Genomic DNA, 16,701 nt, shown 5'->3' with positions numbered 1-16,701 from the left:
GTGTTATATAACAATCTACTTATTATTTTTATACAAAATGTACTAATACGTTTTTATACCATGTCCTAATTATAATTACAGGCAGTCCCCGGGTTACATACAAGATAGGGACTGTAGGTTTGTTCTTAAGTTGAATTTGTATGTAAGTCGAAACTGTATATTTTATCATTGTAGTTCCCGACAATTTTTTTTTTTTGCCCCAGTGACAATTGGAGTTTCAAATTTTTTTGCTGTAATAGGACCAAGAATTATCAATAAAGCTTCATTGCAGACAATTTTAAGCTGATTATTGCAATCTGGGACTATTTTAAAGCATCCAGAGAGCTTCACCAGAGGTCACAGTGGGCAGAGGGGTCCGTCTGTAACTATGGGTTGTCTGTAAGTCGGGTGTCCTTAACTAGGGGACTGCCTGTATACATATAATCCCCTCCAATTTATTAATGCGCATATAGCATCCCTTCAGTTATACATTTCTACAACTTGCCTCCTATTTATTTACACATAGTATCTGCACATTATTTAATTGTATTATAATATAAAGTGAATGACTTGCTGCACAGGTCGCTGGTTACTGGGAAACTCCCTGCTGACACGTTCCATCTACATATAAATAGTTTTATTTCTGTATATTGTATATACACACTGCCCCACTTATTATACATCCCCCCCTCCACCTCCATACACACTGTCCCCCTTATTATACACCACCCCCAAGAATTTAACATTTGCCCCCCTCCAGATTTTAAATAGGCACCCTCCATACACACTGCCCCCTCCAGATTCTAGTAAGACCCCCCATACACATTGCCATCCACCCTCCAGATTCTAGTAAGACCCCCCCATACATGTTACCCCCCCCCCATACACATTAAACCCAGCTTCATATTATAGTTAGGCCCCCATACATATTAAACCTCCCCCCTTTCATATTATAGTTAGGCCCCCATACACATTAAACCCCCCTTCATATTAAAGTTAGGCCCCCCCCCATACACATTAAACCCCCCTTCATAATATAGTTAGGCCCCTCCATACACATTAAATCCCCCTTCATATTATAGTTACCCCCCCATACACATTAACCCCCCTTCCTATAATAGTTAGGCCCCCCCATACACATTAACCCCCTTCATATAATAGTTAGGCCCCCCATACACATTAACCCCCTTCATATAATAGTTAGCCCCCCCCCATACACATTAACCCCCCTTCATATAATAGTTAGGCCCCCCATACACATTAACCCCCCCTTCATATAATAGTTAGCCCCCCCATACACATTAACCTCCCCTTCATATAATAGTTAGGCCCCCCCATACACATTAATCCCCCTTCATATAATAGTTAGGCCCCCCCATACACATGAATCCCCCTTCATATAATAGTTAGGCCCCCCATACACATTAACCTCCCCTTCATATAATAGTTAGGCCCCCCATGCACATTAACCCCCCTTCATATAATAGTTAGGCCCCCCATACACATTAACCCCCCCCCCTTCATATAATAGTTAGGCCCCCATACACATTAACCCCCTTCATATAATAGTTAGGCCCCCCATACACATTAACCCCCCCCTTCATATAATAGTTAGCCCCCCCATACACATTAACCCCCTTCATATAATAGTTACCTCCCCCCCCATACACATTAACCCCCCTTCATATAATAGTTAGCCCCCCACCTCCATCTGTTTTGCCAATAGAAAAAAAAAATGTACTCACCTCATCCTGCGTCCTGTCTCTGCTGCTGCCGTGGGACGGGGGAGAGATGCGCGCCCACGTCGTTACGTCCAGGCGCGGCCGCGCAATGACGTCACGACGCGGCGCGCGCATCTAAGTTACAGTGTGACGTGCGCCGCAAAGCAGCCGGCCGCGTCACACTGACAGCTTTGACTGCAGGAATAGTACTCGTGCGGCCGTTTCAGCCGCAACGAGTACTATTGCAGCCACTGGCAGGGGCCTCCGATGGATATGAACGGAGGCCCCTGCCATAATGACCGGAGTCGGGGCCCACCGGGGAATTACCCGGCCCCCCGGCGGGCCAGACCGAGCCTGTATCTATCTATCTATCTATCCCTAATTCCTATCTATTTATCGGTCTCATATCTGTCTCATCTCTCTCCTCACATATATAATAATGGATAGAGGTTAGTGTGGTGTGTCCATTCTTCTGTACCCCCCTCCCCAGTATATCCTATGTTCTCTATACTCTCTGCTCCCCTGTCCTGTGTGGGGGCTCAGACACATCTACATAGAGTAGTAATGATACGTTTGGTTCCTCCGCGCCCTATTGTTGTGCCCAGGCGGCACATGTCCTATTCTCTGCCAGGCTGGCATCACATTCATGGCACAATAGATAAGGGATGGCGAGCGCTTTCTGGCTGATCCCCGTGTTATTAATCTCCTGTGGGGACTCTAATCACAAGCTGCAATGGGAACATTTTTGGAGCCGCTAAATTGAAATGGTAATAGATTGACTGTCTGAAATACATAAGCGATATTCAACAAAAAGTCCTCGCATTGAAAGGCTCCCACTGTCTCCGGATCCGCAGGTAATGAATGTGGAATTATAATGCAGACCCCGGTGTTATGGGGGCTATTGTAGGAGGCTATGATAGCGGACGCTCGCCTCAGCTCATCCTCATTCAGGGATAACAATGTCCTCCATGTAGAAGAAAAACCTTCCAAAAATATAGAAATAACCTTCAAAGGAACATTCAGGGTCTCTATATTACTGTATGGCCCCCCAGCGGAGAAGATACTTATTTACTCATCACCCACCACCTATATGGGTGGTAGTAATGTCCCGAATAGTCCTATAATAATAGATAAATACATAATCATAGGTGATAGAGAGGTAGATAGATATGAGATAGATAGATATGAGATAGATAGATAGATATGAGGTAGATAGATAGATAGATATGAGATAGATAGATATGAGATAGATAGATATGAGATAGATAGATAGATAGATAGATAGATAGATAGATAGATAGATAGATATGAGATAGACAGCTAGATAGATATGAGATAGATAGATATGAGATAGACAGCTAGATAGATATGAGATAGATATGAGGTAGATAGATATGAGATAGAAAGATAGATATGAGGTAGACAGATATGAGATAGATATGAGGTAGATAGATATGAGATAGATAGATAGATAGATAGATAGATAGATAGATAGATATGAGATAGATAGATAGATAGATAGATAGATATGAGATAGATAGATATGAGATAGATAGATATGAGATAGATAGATAGATAGATAGATATGAGATAGATAGATAGATAGATAGATAGATAGATAGATAGATAGATATGAGGTAGATAGATAGATAGATAGATATGAGATAGACAGCTAGATAGATATGAGATAGACAGCTAGATAGATATGAGATAGAAAGATAGATAGATAGATATGAGATAGATATGAGGTAGATAGATATGAGATAGATATGAGGTAGACAGATATGAGATAGATATGAGGTAGATAGATATGAGGTAGATAGATATGAGATAGATAGATATGAGATAGATAGATAGATATGAGATAGATATGAGATAGATAGATAGATAGATAGATAGATATGAGATAGATAGATAGATATGAGATAGATAGATATGAGATAGATAGATAGATATGAGATAGATAGATAGATATGAGATAGATAGATAGATATGAGATAGATAGATAGATAGATATGAGATAGATAGATAAATAGATAGATATGAGATGATACATAGATATGAAATAGTAGATAGATGATACACAATCACTTGTACTGTACACTATATAGATATGTAACAGGTTTTGTATTTTAGCTGCTGATGATACTTTGCTTTTAGTTGTTTAAGTGGAAATGAAGCAAAATCGAACATTTTCCATCTTAAAGGTGGCATCTACTGTTACAGAAATGTGATACATGTGTAGAAACCTGTTCTCCTGTATCTGTAAGTATTATATACTTCTCTGTTGTTGCCGTGATGTCACCACTGGGGGCGCTGTTGCATTGCACTTAGTTATTCCATAGTCAAGGAACAGATCAACCACCACATGCTGGCAGGTTAATTGGCTGTAAAGAGCAAGTACCACTGGGTGAGGGGCAGATGAAGGAAGAGCTCAAAGGAAAATGTATGCTGCTTATACCATCATTTTACTATCAAATACTGATTCTTTATAGTTAAAATGATCCTTTGATTTGTCTTAGATAAAGGAAGAGAGATAACGCTAGAGAAGTCTGTGGTCTTAGACATTCTGATTTCCAGAATGAGAGTTCAAAACAGGGAGATCAAAGCTGTTTTGTACTCAGGGATTTATTTCAACTAAATTATAGGATTTTACATATAACACTGAATGGATAACTATATAACTACTATAATACTGCCCCTATGTACAGGAATATAACTACTATAATACTGCCCCCTATGTGCAAGAATATAACTACTATAATACTGCCCCTATGTACAAGAATATAACTACTATAATACTGCCCCTATGTACAAGAATATAACTACTATAATACTGCCCCCTATGTACAAGAAAATAACTACTATAATACTGCCCCCTATGTACAAGAATATAACTACTATAATACTGCCCCCTATGTACAAGAATATAACTACTATAATACTGCCCCCTATGTACAAGAATATAACTACTATAATACTGCCCCCTATGTACAAGAATATAACTACTATAATACTGCCCCCTATGTACAAGAATATAACTACTATAATACTGCCCCCTATGTACAAGAATATAACTACTATAATACTGCCCCCTATGTACAAGAATATAACTACTATAATACTGCCCCCGATGTACAAAACTATAACTACTATAATACTGCTCCTATGTACAAGAATATAACTACTATAATACTGCCCCCTATGTACAAGAATATAACTACTATAATACTGCCCCCTATGTACAAGAATATAACTACTATAATACTGCCCCCTATGTACAAGAATATAACTACTATAATACTGCCCCTATGTACAAGAATATAACTACTATAATACTGCCCCCTATGTACAAGAATATAACTACTATAATACTACCCCCTATGTGCAAGAATATAACTACTATAATGCTGCCCCTATGTACAAGAATATAACTACTATGATACTGCCCCCGATGTACAAGAATATAACTACTATAATACTGCCCCCTATGTACAAGAATATAACTACTATAATACTGTCCCCTATGTACAAGAATATAACTACTATAATACTGCCCCCTGTGTACAAGAATATAACTAATATTCTTGTACATAGGGGACAGTATTATAGTAGTTATATTCTTGTACATAGGGGGCAGTATTATAGTAGTTATATTCTTGTACATAGGGGACAGTATTATAGAACTACTATAATACTGCCCCCTATGTACAGGAATATAACTACTATAATACTGGCCCCTATGTACAAGAATATAACTACTATAATACTGCCCCTATGTACAAGAATATACCTACTATAAAACTGCCCCCTATGTACAAGAATATAACTGCTATAATACTGCCCCTTATGTACAGGAATATAACTGCTATAATACTGCCCCCTATGTACAGGAATATAACTACTATAATACTGCCCCCTATGTACAAGAATATAACTACTATAATACTGCCCCTATGTACAAGAATATAACTACTATAATACTGCTCCCTATGTACAGGAATATAACTACTATAATACTGCCCCCTATGTACAAGAATATAACTACTATAATACTGCTCCCTATGGACAAGAATATAATAACTACTATAATACTGCCCCCTATGTACAGTAATATAACTACTATAATACTGCCCCCTATGTACAAGAATATAACTACTATAATACTGCCCCCTATGTACAAGAATATAACTACTATAATACTGCTCCCTATGTACAAGAATATAACTACTATAATACTGCCCCTATGTACAAGAATATAACTACTATAATACTGCCTCCTGTGGTATAATTTATAAGTTACATCTTCTTACACTTTCCTCTCCCTCTTTACTTTTTCTCTCTCTTCTTCTCTGATTTGCTGAATTCCACAACAGGAATTGATGTGTTTATGACTCTGTGCACTTTCTATGATTTGCAATCAATTTTCAGTGTGAGGCTCCTTTGTGTATGGTAGGGCTGGTGGTAAGGGAGGTGGGGGCTCCTATTTGGGGGAGGGGCACAGCTGTCAATCACTGGTCTGGCTCAGGTCTGGATTTCCAGCTGTGCTCCATTCACCACCCAACCCGGAGACTTGGCCTGGAAAAACCTGATTTCCCTTTGACTCCCAGTGTAAACAATTAACTAAAAACCTGCAATAACAAATAGATGGAAGGAGGCAGAAGGCGCAGAAGGAGTACAGTATCCAGTGTAATTGATGGGCGAGGATCGGGGGAGCCACACTCAGCTATGCAAATGGGGCTTTGTGGGAAAAAAAACCTGGCATTGAGATGGCACAGTATGGTGTAACTCCGGATTATTCGGGGTTTAAATCGGGAGGCCTCAGTTTCATAGCTGGATCCTCTCTCCTACTGGGAACCCGCGCTCTCAGACGCCCGTCTTCATTACACCCCGGTCTAGTAATTCAGTTTACACCAAATCATTCATTCAGGTGTTAAGATCCCGAGGAGAATTTTTGCTTTTTTATCTTTAAATTTTCTTTTTTCGGCACTAATTTATTTTTGCATTTTTATTTTAAAATAGTTTTTTAAAAAAAAATTTTGGTATAAAAAAAAGTATTGTTTTTAATATTGTGGGTTATGTGAATGTTTTTGTAAATGCAAGTGTCTGTCCTTTGATAGGGCTGTGTGTTGATAGGGGTTTCCGGAAGGATGAACTTTTACGTCATTTTAAATATAAGAATAAAAAAAGAAAAAATGTAAAAAATAAAATAAAATCAGAAATGGAAAATAAAATTCAATTACCTTATATACTCGAGTATAAGCCTAGTTTTTCAGCACAAAATTTGTGCTCAAAAACCCTAACTCGGCTTATATTCGAGTCAACTAAAAAAATAAAGACAAAACTCGCCTTTCTGACGTCACCCGTAGGTCCTCTTCTGTCTGAGACAGTCTGAGACAGAAGAGGACCTATGGGGGACGTCGGAAAGATGAGTACAGTGTTATGTTTTTTTCCTACTACAGGGGCTGGGCCGGTTGTATGCTACAGGGGCTGGCAGACTATATACTGGGACCAATGCATTTCCCACCCTCGGCTTATACTCGAGTCAATATGTTTTCCCAGTTTTTTGTGTTGAAATTAGGGGTCTCGGCTTATACTTGGGTCAGCTTATACTCGAGTATATACGGTAATTAAATAAAATTCAATTCAAAATAAAAAAGAGAAATGTGAAATGTCATTTAAAAAGGTTTATGTGTATGAAACTGAATAATAAAAAAAAAGTTAATAATTAAATAAATGAGAACATACAGTTAAAGTTTTTTTTTCTGGATAAAACTTTTTATGACCATCGATTATGACCATTAATCGGTGGTGGTGTGAAACTTTGATTCCTCTGATTACAGTTCTGCTGCTCAACTCAAGGCAGAGGCAGAATCAAACAGCGCCATCCTCTGTGCAGTGGTGGTTCATGGGTACTGCAGGCTCAGCTTCATTGCACTGCACTACACTATGGATGGAGCGATCCGCTTTTAGCTCTGATCCAGACGTAGGAGAAAACAGGATACGATGTGATGGATATGAAGTCGTTCATAATTTCAGCCCTGAGAACCCGATAAACTTGTTCTCTTCTACTGATTTTTTTTTTTAATAAATGGTTTCGTATTTCAAATTTTTTAGACATATTTTTATGAATTTGTATTAGTTCTATATATAGAATATATATTATAATAATTCTATATATCCATATAATATTTTCCTGTATATTTAGTTTTATGTTCTATATTTGCTGTGATATTTAGAATGACTTATTTCTTACGTTTGTGATTAAATATGTGATTAAATATTTTAAATATGTGAATTTTTAAAAAAAATAATTTAATAACAGATAAAGTCATGTGTTCCTATTCTCCAGTCTACGATATCACAGTGTTCTATGTAATATGATATATGACATGTCGTGTTGTTAGTATTATACTGTTGCATGCCTCGTATAAGATCCTGTCCTTCTGTTTTTCTTGTGTTTGCTGAAGAAGTGGCGCACACGTTGCTCTTTTTTTTTGGTTGGGGGGGGGTCTAGAGTAACAGATTAAAAAATTAACATGATTACGGTATTGTTAGAATTTATGGTACAAACCTTAACCATTTCTATAGCCTGCCCTTGTAGACATTGGGCATCGGCACATCTGGTCGCCGCCTGAGGCTAAGGTTCACACTCGCCCCCAATTTATTTTATTATCTGCTGCGGGTATTAAAATGATCATGCGTTGCAGTTTTCTAAAGCTACAAGTAGATGGTATTTGTATACATCCCGTTCATTACATCCCCAGGCCGTGTTCACACGTATCGTTTTGATAAGTAGCGCAATTGTTGCGAGGGTGGGGCTTGCCCGATCACGACTGAAACGCTTGTGATCGGTGTCAAGCTCCACCTACTTTGCATTGCATATATGAGTATCGCAAGTCCTTACCTCGCATCAATCTGCATTGCGCATCAAAAGGCTGTGTGTGAACGCGGCCCTTTTGTATTACGGGTTACGGCCAGTAATCACAGGTCGCGTGCACGTTGCATTTACATAATGTAAACACTACTGGATTGTGTTTACAAGGTGTTAACAAAATGAATGTGTGATCAAAGCCTGTGGCTGTATTCGCATGTGCCATTTATACTGCGTTATAAATGCACGGAACCGAAGCCAGTTTGGGTTCAGGTGCGTCACAGGGAACCAGGACATATTGCCAGATTGGCAGCCAATCCAGCAAATTCACACCCTTAGCAACTAGCCATGGCTATGATTGGATCGCCCAATCCAGCAATATGTCCGGGTCACGTGGGACGCACAGAAACCCGGAACGGAATCTTCAGGTCTGCCCATCTCTGTTTATGTTAACACAGTGTAAACACATGCATCAACATTGCAAATTAAGGCAAATCACATCTCCTACGCTGTAGTATTGCGTTTTAAAACGCAATGTAAACGCCACGTGTGAACACAGCCCAAAGCTACCTTAACCTGACCCCGGAGGTGGTTTGACCTTAGTCTTTGATCCCTTTTTGACCTGACGTTCCAGAAAAATCCCATGTAAATGCATCCTAGATACAAACTTTAGGGTGATGCCACACATGGCGTTTTTGGTCCGTTTTTAAGCATGCGTTTTTAGTCCGTTTAAAAACGCACGCATCCGTTTTTGAAAACGCATCAGATTTTTACAGTTTTGGACCGTTTACCATGCGTTTGGCTGCTTACAACCGGTTTATCTATTAAGATAATTGGGAAAAAGGTTAAAACGGATGTGTTTTTAAATGGACTGAAAACCCATGCTTAAAAACGGACCAAAAACGCCATGTGTGGCATCACCCTTAGGCCGACGGCACACGTGGTGTTTTGAACCCGTTTTTGGGCAGTTTTTAAGCACTCTGTTATAAACCGAATGAGTTTTAAAAACGCATCCTTTTTTTTAAAAACATATCCGTTTTTCACTTTTTGATCGTTTTCCCAATTATCATAATTATAATAATTAAGGAAAAATGGACAAAAATGGAAAAACTGATGTGTTTTCAAAAACTGACGCGTTTTTAAAACTCATGCGGTTTTTAACGGACTGTTAAAAAAAACGGCCCAAAAACGGGTTCAAAACGCCACGTGTGCCGCCGGCCTAAGAGTGAACCGAAACACAAAAAAAAAAAAAAAAAAAGCAAAAATACCCCGAATTTTCAAACTAACATCAAAATGAACAGCTAAGTGTACAGCACATCGCATCTCTGGCGTGTGATCCGTAAAATGTGATTTTATGGAATAAATAAATGTATAAATACCGTAAATAAATAAAAATTAATTAAGAACAAAATCTGTAGTTTAAGCCTTTTTGATATTTTTTATAATTAAAAAAAAATTTTTTGTTAGAATAAAAATAATGAATTAACCCTTCATAGATTATAATAAATGAATCCTGTATACAACTCAGTTAGTCTTAGAAATACCCCCCCCCCCAAAAAAAAATAAAAAATAAAAAAAAAAATAAAATAAAATAACCCCTCCAAAAAATTGAAGATGTGAAGGCAGGTGAGCGGTGTGCGCCTCTTCCCCAGGCTCAGTTCTGATCTGTGTGTGTGTTTGTGTGTGTTCACAGGTCCTCCCTTGCATTGTTCATCTGCTTCATCAACCCCTATTGAACAAACCCCCTCCCCTCCCCCTACCCCGGGAACCAATGGCTGCCAGCGGAGGCTGATAGGCCAGCCAGCCCAGCACTCAGAGTCTGGAGATTTTGCACACAATTCACTCTTAGTTAAAAGTGGTTCTGCCAACCTGGGAGTCTCAGCTAATGGTGAGTGCTGCTCATATCTTTCTATCCTGCGCTGCTATGGGAGCCCCCCCAGGAGCCCCCTAGAACATGTACATTGTCCGCAGGCATGTCCATGGCAGAGGAAGGGGGGGGCTGCCCTGCAGGCACAGCATGTTTTACCATCCCCTATGTGTTTGTGTTGCAGCAAAATTGCTACTTTTGTTGCGGCGTCCGCTGCATTAACCCTTGGCTCTTTGTCAATTTTTTGGGGAATTGTCGCTTCCTGTTGAGTACTTAAGCCATTGTGTTGCCATTCTTGCTCTTTATCTGTTTTATTTTTTTTGTTACATTTTTTGTTATTCTCTGTCCAATGGATGCACTACAGAATATACAGTGTATTCAGGATTAACCCTTTCCGCTGCGGTGTACTTTTGAAGAACCTTGAGGGATCTTTCATGTTACTTTGTTGCCAGCGCTGCTAGTGATTATTGTGATGTAGTAGATGGAAGCGTTGCAGAATTTATTGTTGGGTTATGATCTAGATAGATATCCATCCTACTGCACTTTGGGGAATGAATCGCTCCTCCAGTTTTCGTTAAATGACTGCATCACGTTGCGATACAGACTATATATCCCAGAGTAGCAGAGCTGAGCTTGTCATTAAGTCTTAACCATCACTTTAACCGTCTAAACTTCCAATAGTATAAGTTGAGATACAACAGACAGACTCCTCTCTGCTGCACCTGACAAGCTGAGCACTGCTGCATCTGTATATTTCATGTACATGCCGGGGAGATGGCATTTGCTATGTTATGCGATAAGCAGGCAAGGAACGTAGTTAACGAGTTAACTTTGATAATTTCATGTAATCTGTGGCTTGATCATACAGGTCGTGGAAATCCAGCACTGCTACATCCGTCACTCACAATGACGATGATGATGATGAGTTATGTAGCTGGATGACATCGCTTCTCATTCATGTGTTATACTGCATGTGCAGTCTCATTGTTTAGATACAGCATGTGCAGTTAACCCTTGCTGTGTGTGGTTAGACTGAGACACTGGGACGAAGCATCTCCTCTTTCTGGATGCATAGGAGTATATGCATATGTATGTGAGTTACAACGTAGCAACTGGATTTTTTTAATTAGTACTGCAATGGATACTAACCCTAACCCCCAGACTCAGACCTGAGGAGTACTCCCTATACCAGTGATGGCGAACCAATAGCAGGGGTGCCAGAGGTGGCACCCAGAGCCATCACTCCAGGACGGAGTTCACCAAATAAAGTGACACTTCATTGACTGTTTGGAACTGGGGGAAAAGTGAGAAGGTGTTGACAGAACTGCAATATCTTTAGAAGTTCTCATTCTGGACCCAACATTCTTCCTGTACAGAGAGACCCTGGAGAGAAACTACTGCCATCAATGCCCTATACTTTATGCATGTTACCACTATCTTATATTATTAGTTAAACCACAGACCCCATAAATAAAGTGGCAATATGAGATACAATAGATGTTATTTCGCTGGGGTATGTTGGTACCCATGGCGGGACCTAAATAACAGACAGTTACTGCAACTAAATTTATAAGATGTCGATATTTCTTGCTGTTAGTAATATTACAACATATGATTAAAATTATAAGATTATGGTCAATATTTATTACAAATCAGATAATTATGACAATTTAGGTACTACCCTACCAGTCCTCAACCTCATTCTACAGGTGCAACATGTGAGCACAGTCTTAAGCCCTTTCACATAGATGTATACTGTTTATAAAATACAGACACTATGGTGGCCATATTTCTCATATTATATGGACTGAAAAAGCCTGTGGGAAGAGGATATTAGTTGGGTTTAAGTCATAATCGTTCAGACCATATGGCGGCCATATTTACCGCTGCGTACACCTGGTCTTATGTGATGCTGTGAGTCCGGGCTCCGCACATTGTTCAGTTAAGGAAATATTGCTGCCTTACAGATTGTATTTCGCAGACTGAACAAAGCAGCCATAGGTTGGGTCCACATGGGACATATCTGCGGGAGATCTGGTACAATGCATAATAGCAGCAAAGTCAATAAGATATCAATTCAACCTCCATGGGGGTATCAGGCGATTTTGGAAAGTCCACTTTGGTTTCTTGCAATTTAGTCTGAGGGTTTGTTATTGGATGTAAGGCCAGCATAGGTGTGTTAGACCCAACCTAAGGGTTTGCTTGAGGGTTTGTTATTGGGTGTAGGATTGGTTTAGGTGTCTTAGACCCAGCCCAAGGGTTTGTATTGGGTGTAGGGTTGGTATAGGTGTCTTAGACCCAGCCCGAGGGTTTGTTATTGGGTGTAGGATTGGTTTAGGTGTCTTAGACCCAGCCCGAGGGTCTGTTATTGGGTGTAGGGTTGGTATAGGTGTCTTAGACCCAGCCCGAGGGTTTGATATTGGGTGTAGGGTTCGTATAGGTGTCTTAGACCCACTCCGAGGGTTTGTTATTGGATGTAAGGCCAGCATAGGTGTCTTAGACCCAGCCTAAGGGTTTGCTTGAGGGTTTGTTATTGGGTGTAGGATTGGTTTAGGTGTCTTAGACCCAGCCCAAGGGTTTGTTATTGGGTGTAGGGTTAGTATAGGTGTCTTAGACCCAGCCCATGGGTTTGTTATTGGGTGTAGGGTTGGTATAGGTGTCTTAGACCCAGCCCGAGGGTCTGTTATTGGGTGTAGGGTTGGTATAGGTGTCTTAGACCCAGCCCGAGGGTCTGTTATTGGGTGTAGGGTTGGTATAGGTGTCTTAGACCCACTCCGAGGGTTTGTCATTGGGTGTAGGATGGGTTTAGATGTTTTGGACTCTGTCCAAGGTTATTTTTATTAGATATAGGGTCGGTAAAGGTGTCTTAGACTTAGTCCGAGGGTTTGTTATTAGATTTAGGGTTGGTATAGGTATCTTAGACCCAGCCTGAGGATTTGTATTGGGTGTAGGGTCGGTCTAGGCATCTGTTACATTCACGCCATTATTTTCACGCTTCTGTGATATCTAATGTGACATTTCCATGATTTCCTCCCCCATGAGATCGCTCTGTAGAAATGTCACGTAAATTCTTCTTTTTTTTTTTTTTTGCTGTTTTATGATTTTTTAATTTAATAAAGTAATTGGTGTTTTGTCCGTCTGTGTAAATGTTAGGAGCGTTGAATATGAGGAAATTATTAACATTTGGTGCCCGCCGCTGGTATTTCTGTTTACTTTCTCCAGAGTTTGGGGTCGACCTCTGGGGTCCGCTCGCTTCGGTAGATGTTGGTTAATTAAAAGGTGATAATATGTTTTATACCTTTTTTTTGTTCTGCAGAAAAATTTTATTTCTAATTAAAATGTTACAGTTAACCCTCCCACTCCCGGGAAAAATGTATTTTTGTTTATTTTACTTTACTTTTTCTGTCTTTTAGGTTAGACACTAAGTGATAATTACCGTGCGACACAAAGGAGATTATTTAGATAAATAGGAAATTTGGGGGGTTTTTTTCTTTTTTTTTTTTTTTTTTTTTTTTTTTTAAAATAAAAATGCGCTTTCCTTTTCAGCTGTCAGGGACCTCCTATCTCTGACAGTATAGCGCTGACACCTGAAGACATGCAAATAGAAGCAGCTTTTTCAGGCCTGCAATGCCCAGGCACTGTCATTTAAGGCTTTGCTAGGAAGAATGGACGTGTATTGAAGCCATTGACTGAACCCATTCAGTAGTTTCTATGGTATGCAACCTTTTAACCCCTTCCATCTTCCACCCATTCCTCCTCCTCCTCCTCTTCAGTGGAGGTGCTGGCAGGAGTGAAGTGTAGGCAGATACCCGCCAGTCAGTAGGGGGGGTGTTACTGAAGGGTCTGGAGCTGGAAGCTGACCACACACACAATTTAGGTGGATGTAGCCGAAAGTCCAAGAGTCTAAACAAAAAGATTGGGTGAAACTTTTGAAAATTTTTGCTCTGTAGAGCAGAAGATCATCTGTCCTCGCCTCAGTGTCATTAAAAGTCTACGGCTTGAGTATAAATATGCCTGGGTCAGCAGGATGACTCGATCAATGGTGGTTTTGGTACCAAAACAATTGTGCCCGATCAAAGGAAACTTTTTTAAAAAATTTTTTTAGAAACCCAGCTTATTGTCTTCTTCACATAAGTTAGATATTCTAGGACTACAGTTCTCCCATCAGGGAGGACCAAGTCCTTCTTCAAAGTTGGGCTTGAAGAATCAATGCAGACTCCTAAGTGCGCTGAGGCTCCTGCCAGGAGTATGTGTGCCCGTGGCTTAGTACCCCTCCATATTTGGTACATGTGCACACTTGGCTGAGTTGAGGATGCACATGTGTGGGGGTTGGTTGCAATAAATAATTGGCAACCCAATGAGTGTTCACCTAATCAACATATATATTGATATGGAAGACTTATGTATAGCATAGAACATTGATATCCGATTAGTACGGTACCCTAACCCATTCAACTGATTCTGGAAGCATCCCAACTCTGGAGTAACTTGGAGAACAAATGTGGATTTCAGGCCAATTATATCTGGCCCACCAGAGAACCTGAGGTTCCTCAACAGTTACAGACTCATAATAATGGCCCACCACTCCGCCTAGGTCAGCTAGACCCATTTAGAGATGACCTTGAAGTCCTCCATCTACCACTAGGGTCTCTGGTCCTCTGATGGGACCAAGGACCTTAACCCACTGCCATCAAAAGTGAACATTTGTACAAAATTTTCATTAATTTTTGGTGGCAAGACATTTGTCTCAATTGGCGAGAAAATTGTACCTTCCATTTCCCAAAGACTAAATTAGTTCCAAAATTTTCTGTTGGCAAAATGAAAATTGATAATGTATACATTTTATATTTGGAGGAGGGGAATCTTCATGGCTGTAGGGTCAGTTTTACCTCCATGTTATCTCCTCCGCTCTGTGTATTCGGGATATCACATATAAGCCGTCTTTTCCTGTGCAAATAGTACTAAAGCAAGTGCTGGCTGCCCCTCTCCTGCTTTATGGGGTCTCCGGCAGCTGAGAGTCATGCAGATGTTTTCACACTGCTGTAAGTTTATATGACGGCCATTTGTCGGTGCCTGGTGACAAGTAGTTTTATTAAGTCCAGTCATAGTTCATTGTGACAAAGTGTCATTCACAAGTCTATCACCCTCTGAGGAATTTGGCAAATAAAGGAAATACAGTCTGTTCCCCGTCATCATGTCTATAGCAGAGAGACCATTCTGTAGTGTTATATAGTGAGGACAGGCTCATATATACTGCACTATTCCCCCTCTATAAAGTTTCCCCCACTACTGGGTAAAATGCTGTCTATAAGAGGATTGGGGGAGGGAAGAAACAACTTTTCTGAGAAAATGACTTTTCAGGTTAATTCATACTATATTTTCATGAAAAAAAATATTCAATATCTAAAACTAAAACAATATCAAAACTATTACATTAAGTGTTATACTAAAATTACTATAATGTGCAAGAATTTAACTACTATAATACTGCCCACTATGTACAAGAATATAACTACTACAATACTGCCCCCTATGTACGAGTATATAACTGCTATAATACTGCCCCCTATGTACGGGTATATAACTGCTATAATACTGCCCCCTATGTACGGGTATATAACTGCTATAATACTGCCCCCTATGTACGAGTATATAACTGCTATAATACTGCCCCCTATGTACAAGAATAGAACTACTATAATACTGCCCCCTATGTACGAGTATATAACTGCTATAATACTGCCCCCTATGTACGAGTATATAACTGCTATAATACTGCCCCCTACGTACGAGTATATAACTGCTATAATACTGCCCCCTATGTACAAGAATAGAACTACTATAATACTGCCCCCTATGTACAAGAATATAACTGCTATAATACTGCCCCCTATGTACAATAATATAACTACTATAATACTGCCCCCTATGTACAAGAATATAACTACTATAATACTGCCCCCTATGTACAAGAATATAACTACTATAATACTGCCCCCTATGTACAAGAATATAACTACTATAATACTGCCCCCTATGTACAAGAATATAACTACTATAATACTGCCCCCTATGTACAAGAATATAACTACTATAATACTGCCCCCTATGTATGAGTATATAACTGCTATAATACTGCCCCCTATGTACGAGTATATAACTGCTATAATACTGCCCCCTATGTACGAGTATATAACTGCTATAATACTGCCCCCTATGTACGAGTATATAACTGCTATAATACTGCCCCCTATGTACGA

At 39.7% G+C, this 16,701-nt stretch overlaps 1 protein-coding gene across 8 annotated transcripts in view; it reads left to right on the top strand.

The window, feature by feature from the left end:
* TENM4 (teneurin transmembrane protein 4) overlaps nucleotides 1–16,701 on the top strand; it is a 907,493-nt gene that overhangs the window by 688,740 nt on the left and 202,052 nt on the right. For 7 of the 8 annotated variants that reach the window (XM_072133989.1, XM_072133990.1, XM_072133986.1 and 4 more), the window contains exon 9: nucleotides 10,268–10,462. The exons of the other annotated variant lie outside the window; for it this stretch is intronic. In XM_072133989.1, the coding sequence (XP_071990090.1) occupies nucleotides 10,268–10,462 (195 nt within the window). The remainder of the gene's footprint in view (nucleotides 1–10,267; nucleotides 10,463–16,701) is intronic. 8 annotated transcript variants of the gene reach the window in all.

The sequence above is a fragment of the Engystomops pustulosus genome, chromosome 2 (genome assembly GCF_040894005.1).
Source record: "Engystomops pustulosus chromosome 2, aEngPut4.maternal, whole genome shotgun sequence".
NCBI lineage: Eukaryota > Metazoa > Chordata > Amphibia > Anura > Leptodactylidae > Engystomops > Engystomops pustulosus.
This window is presented reverse-complemented; position numbering and strand designations above follow the sequence as displayed.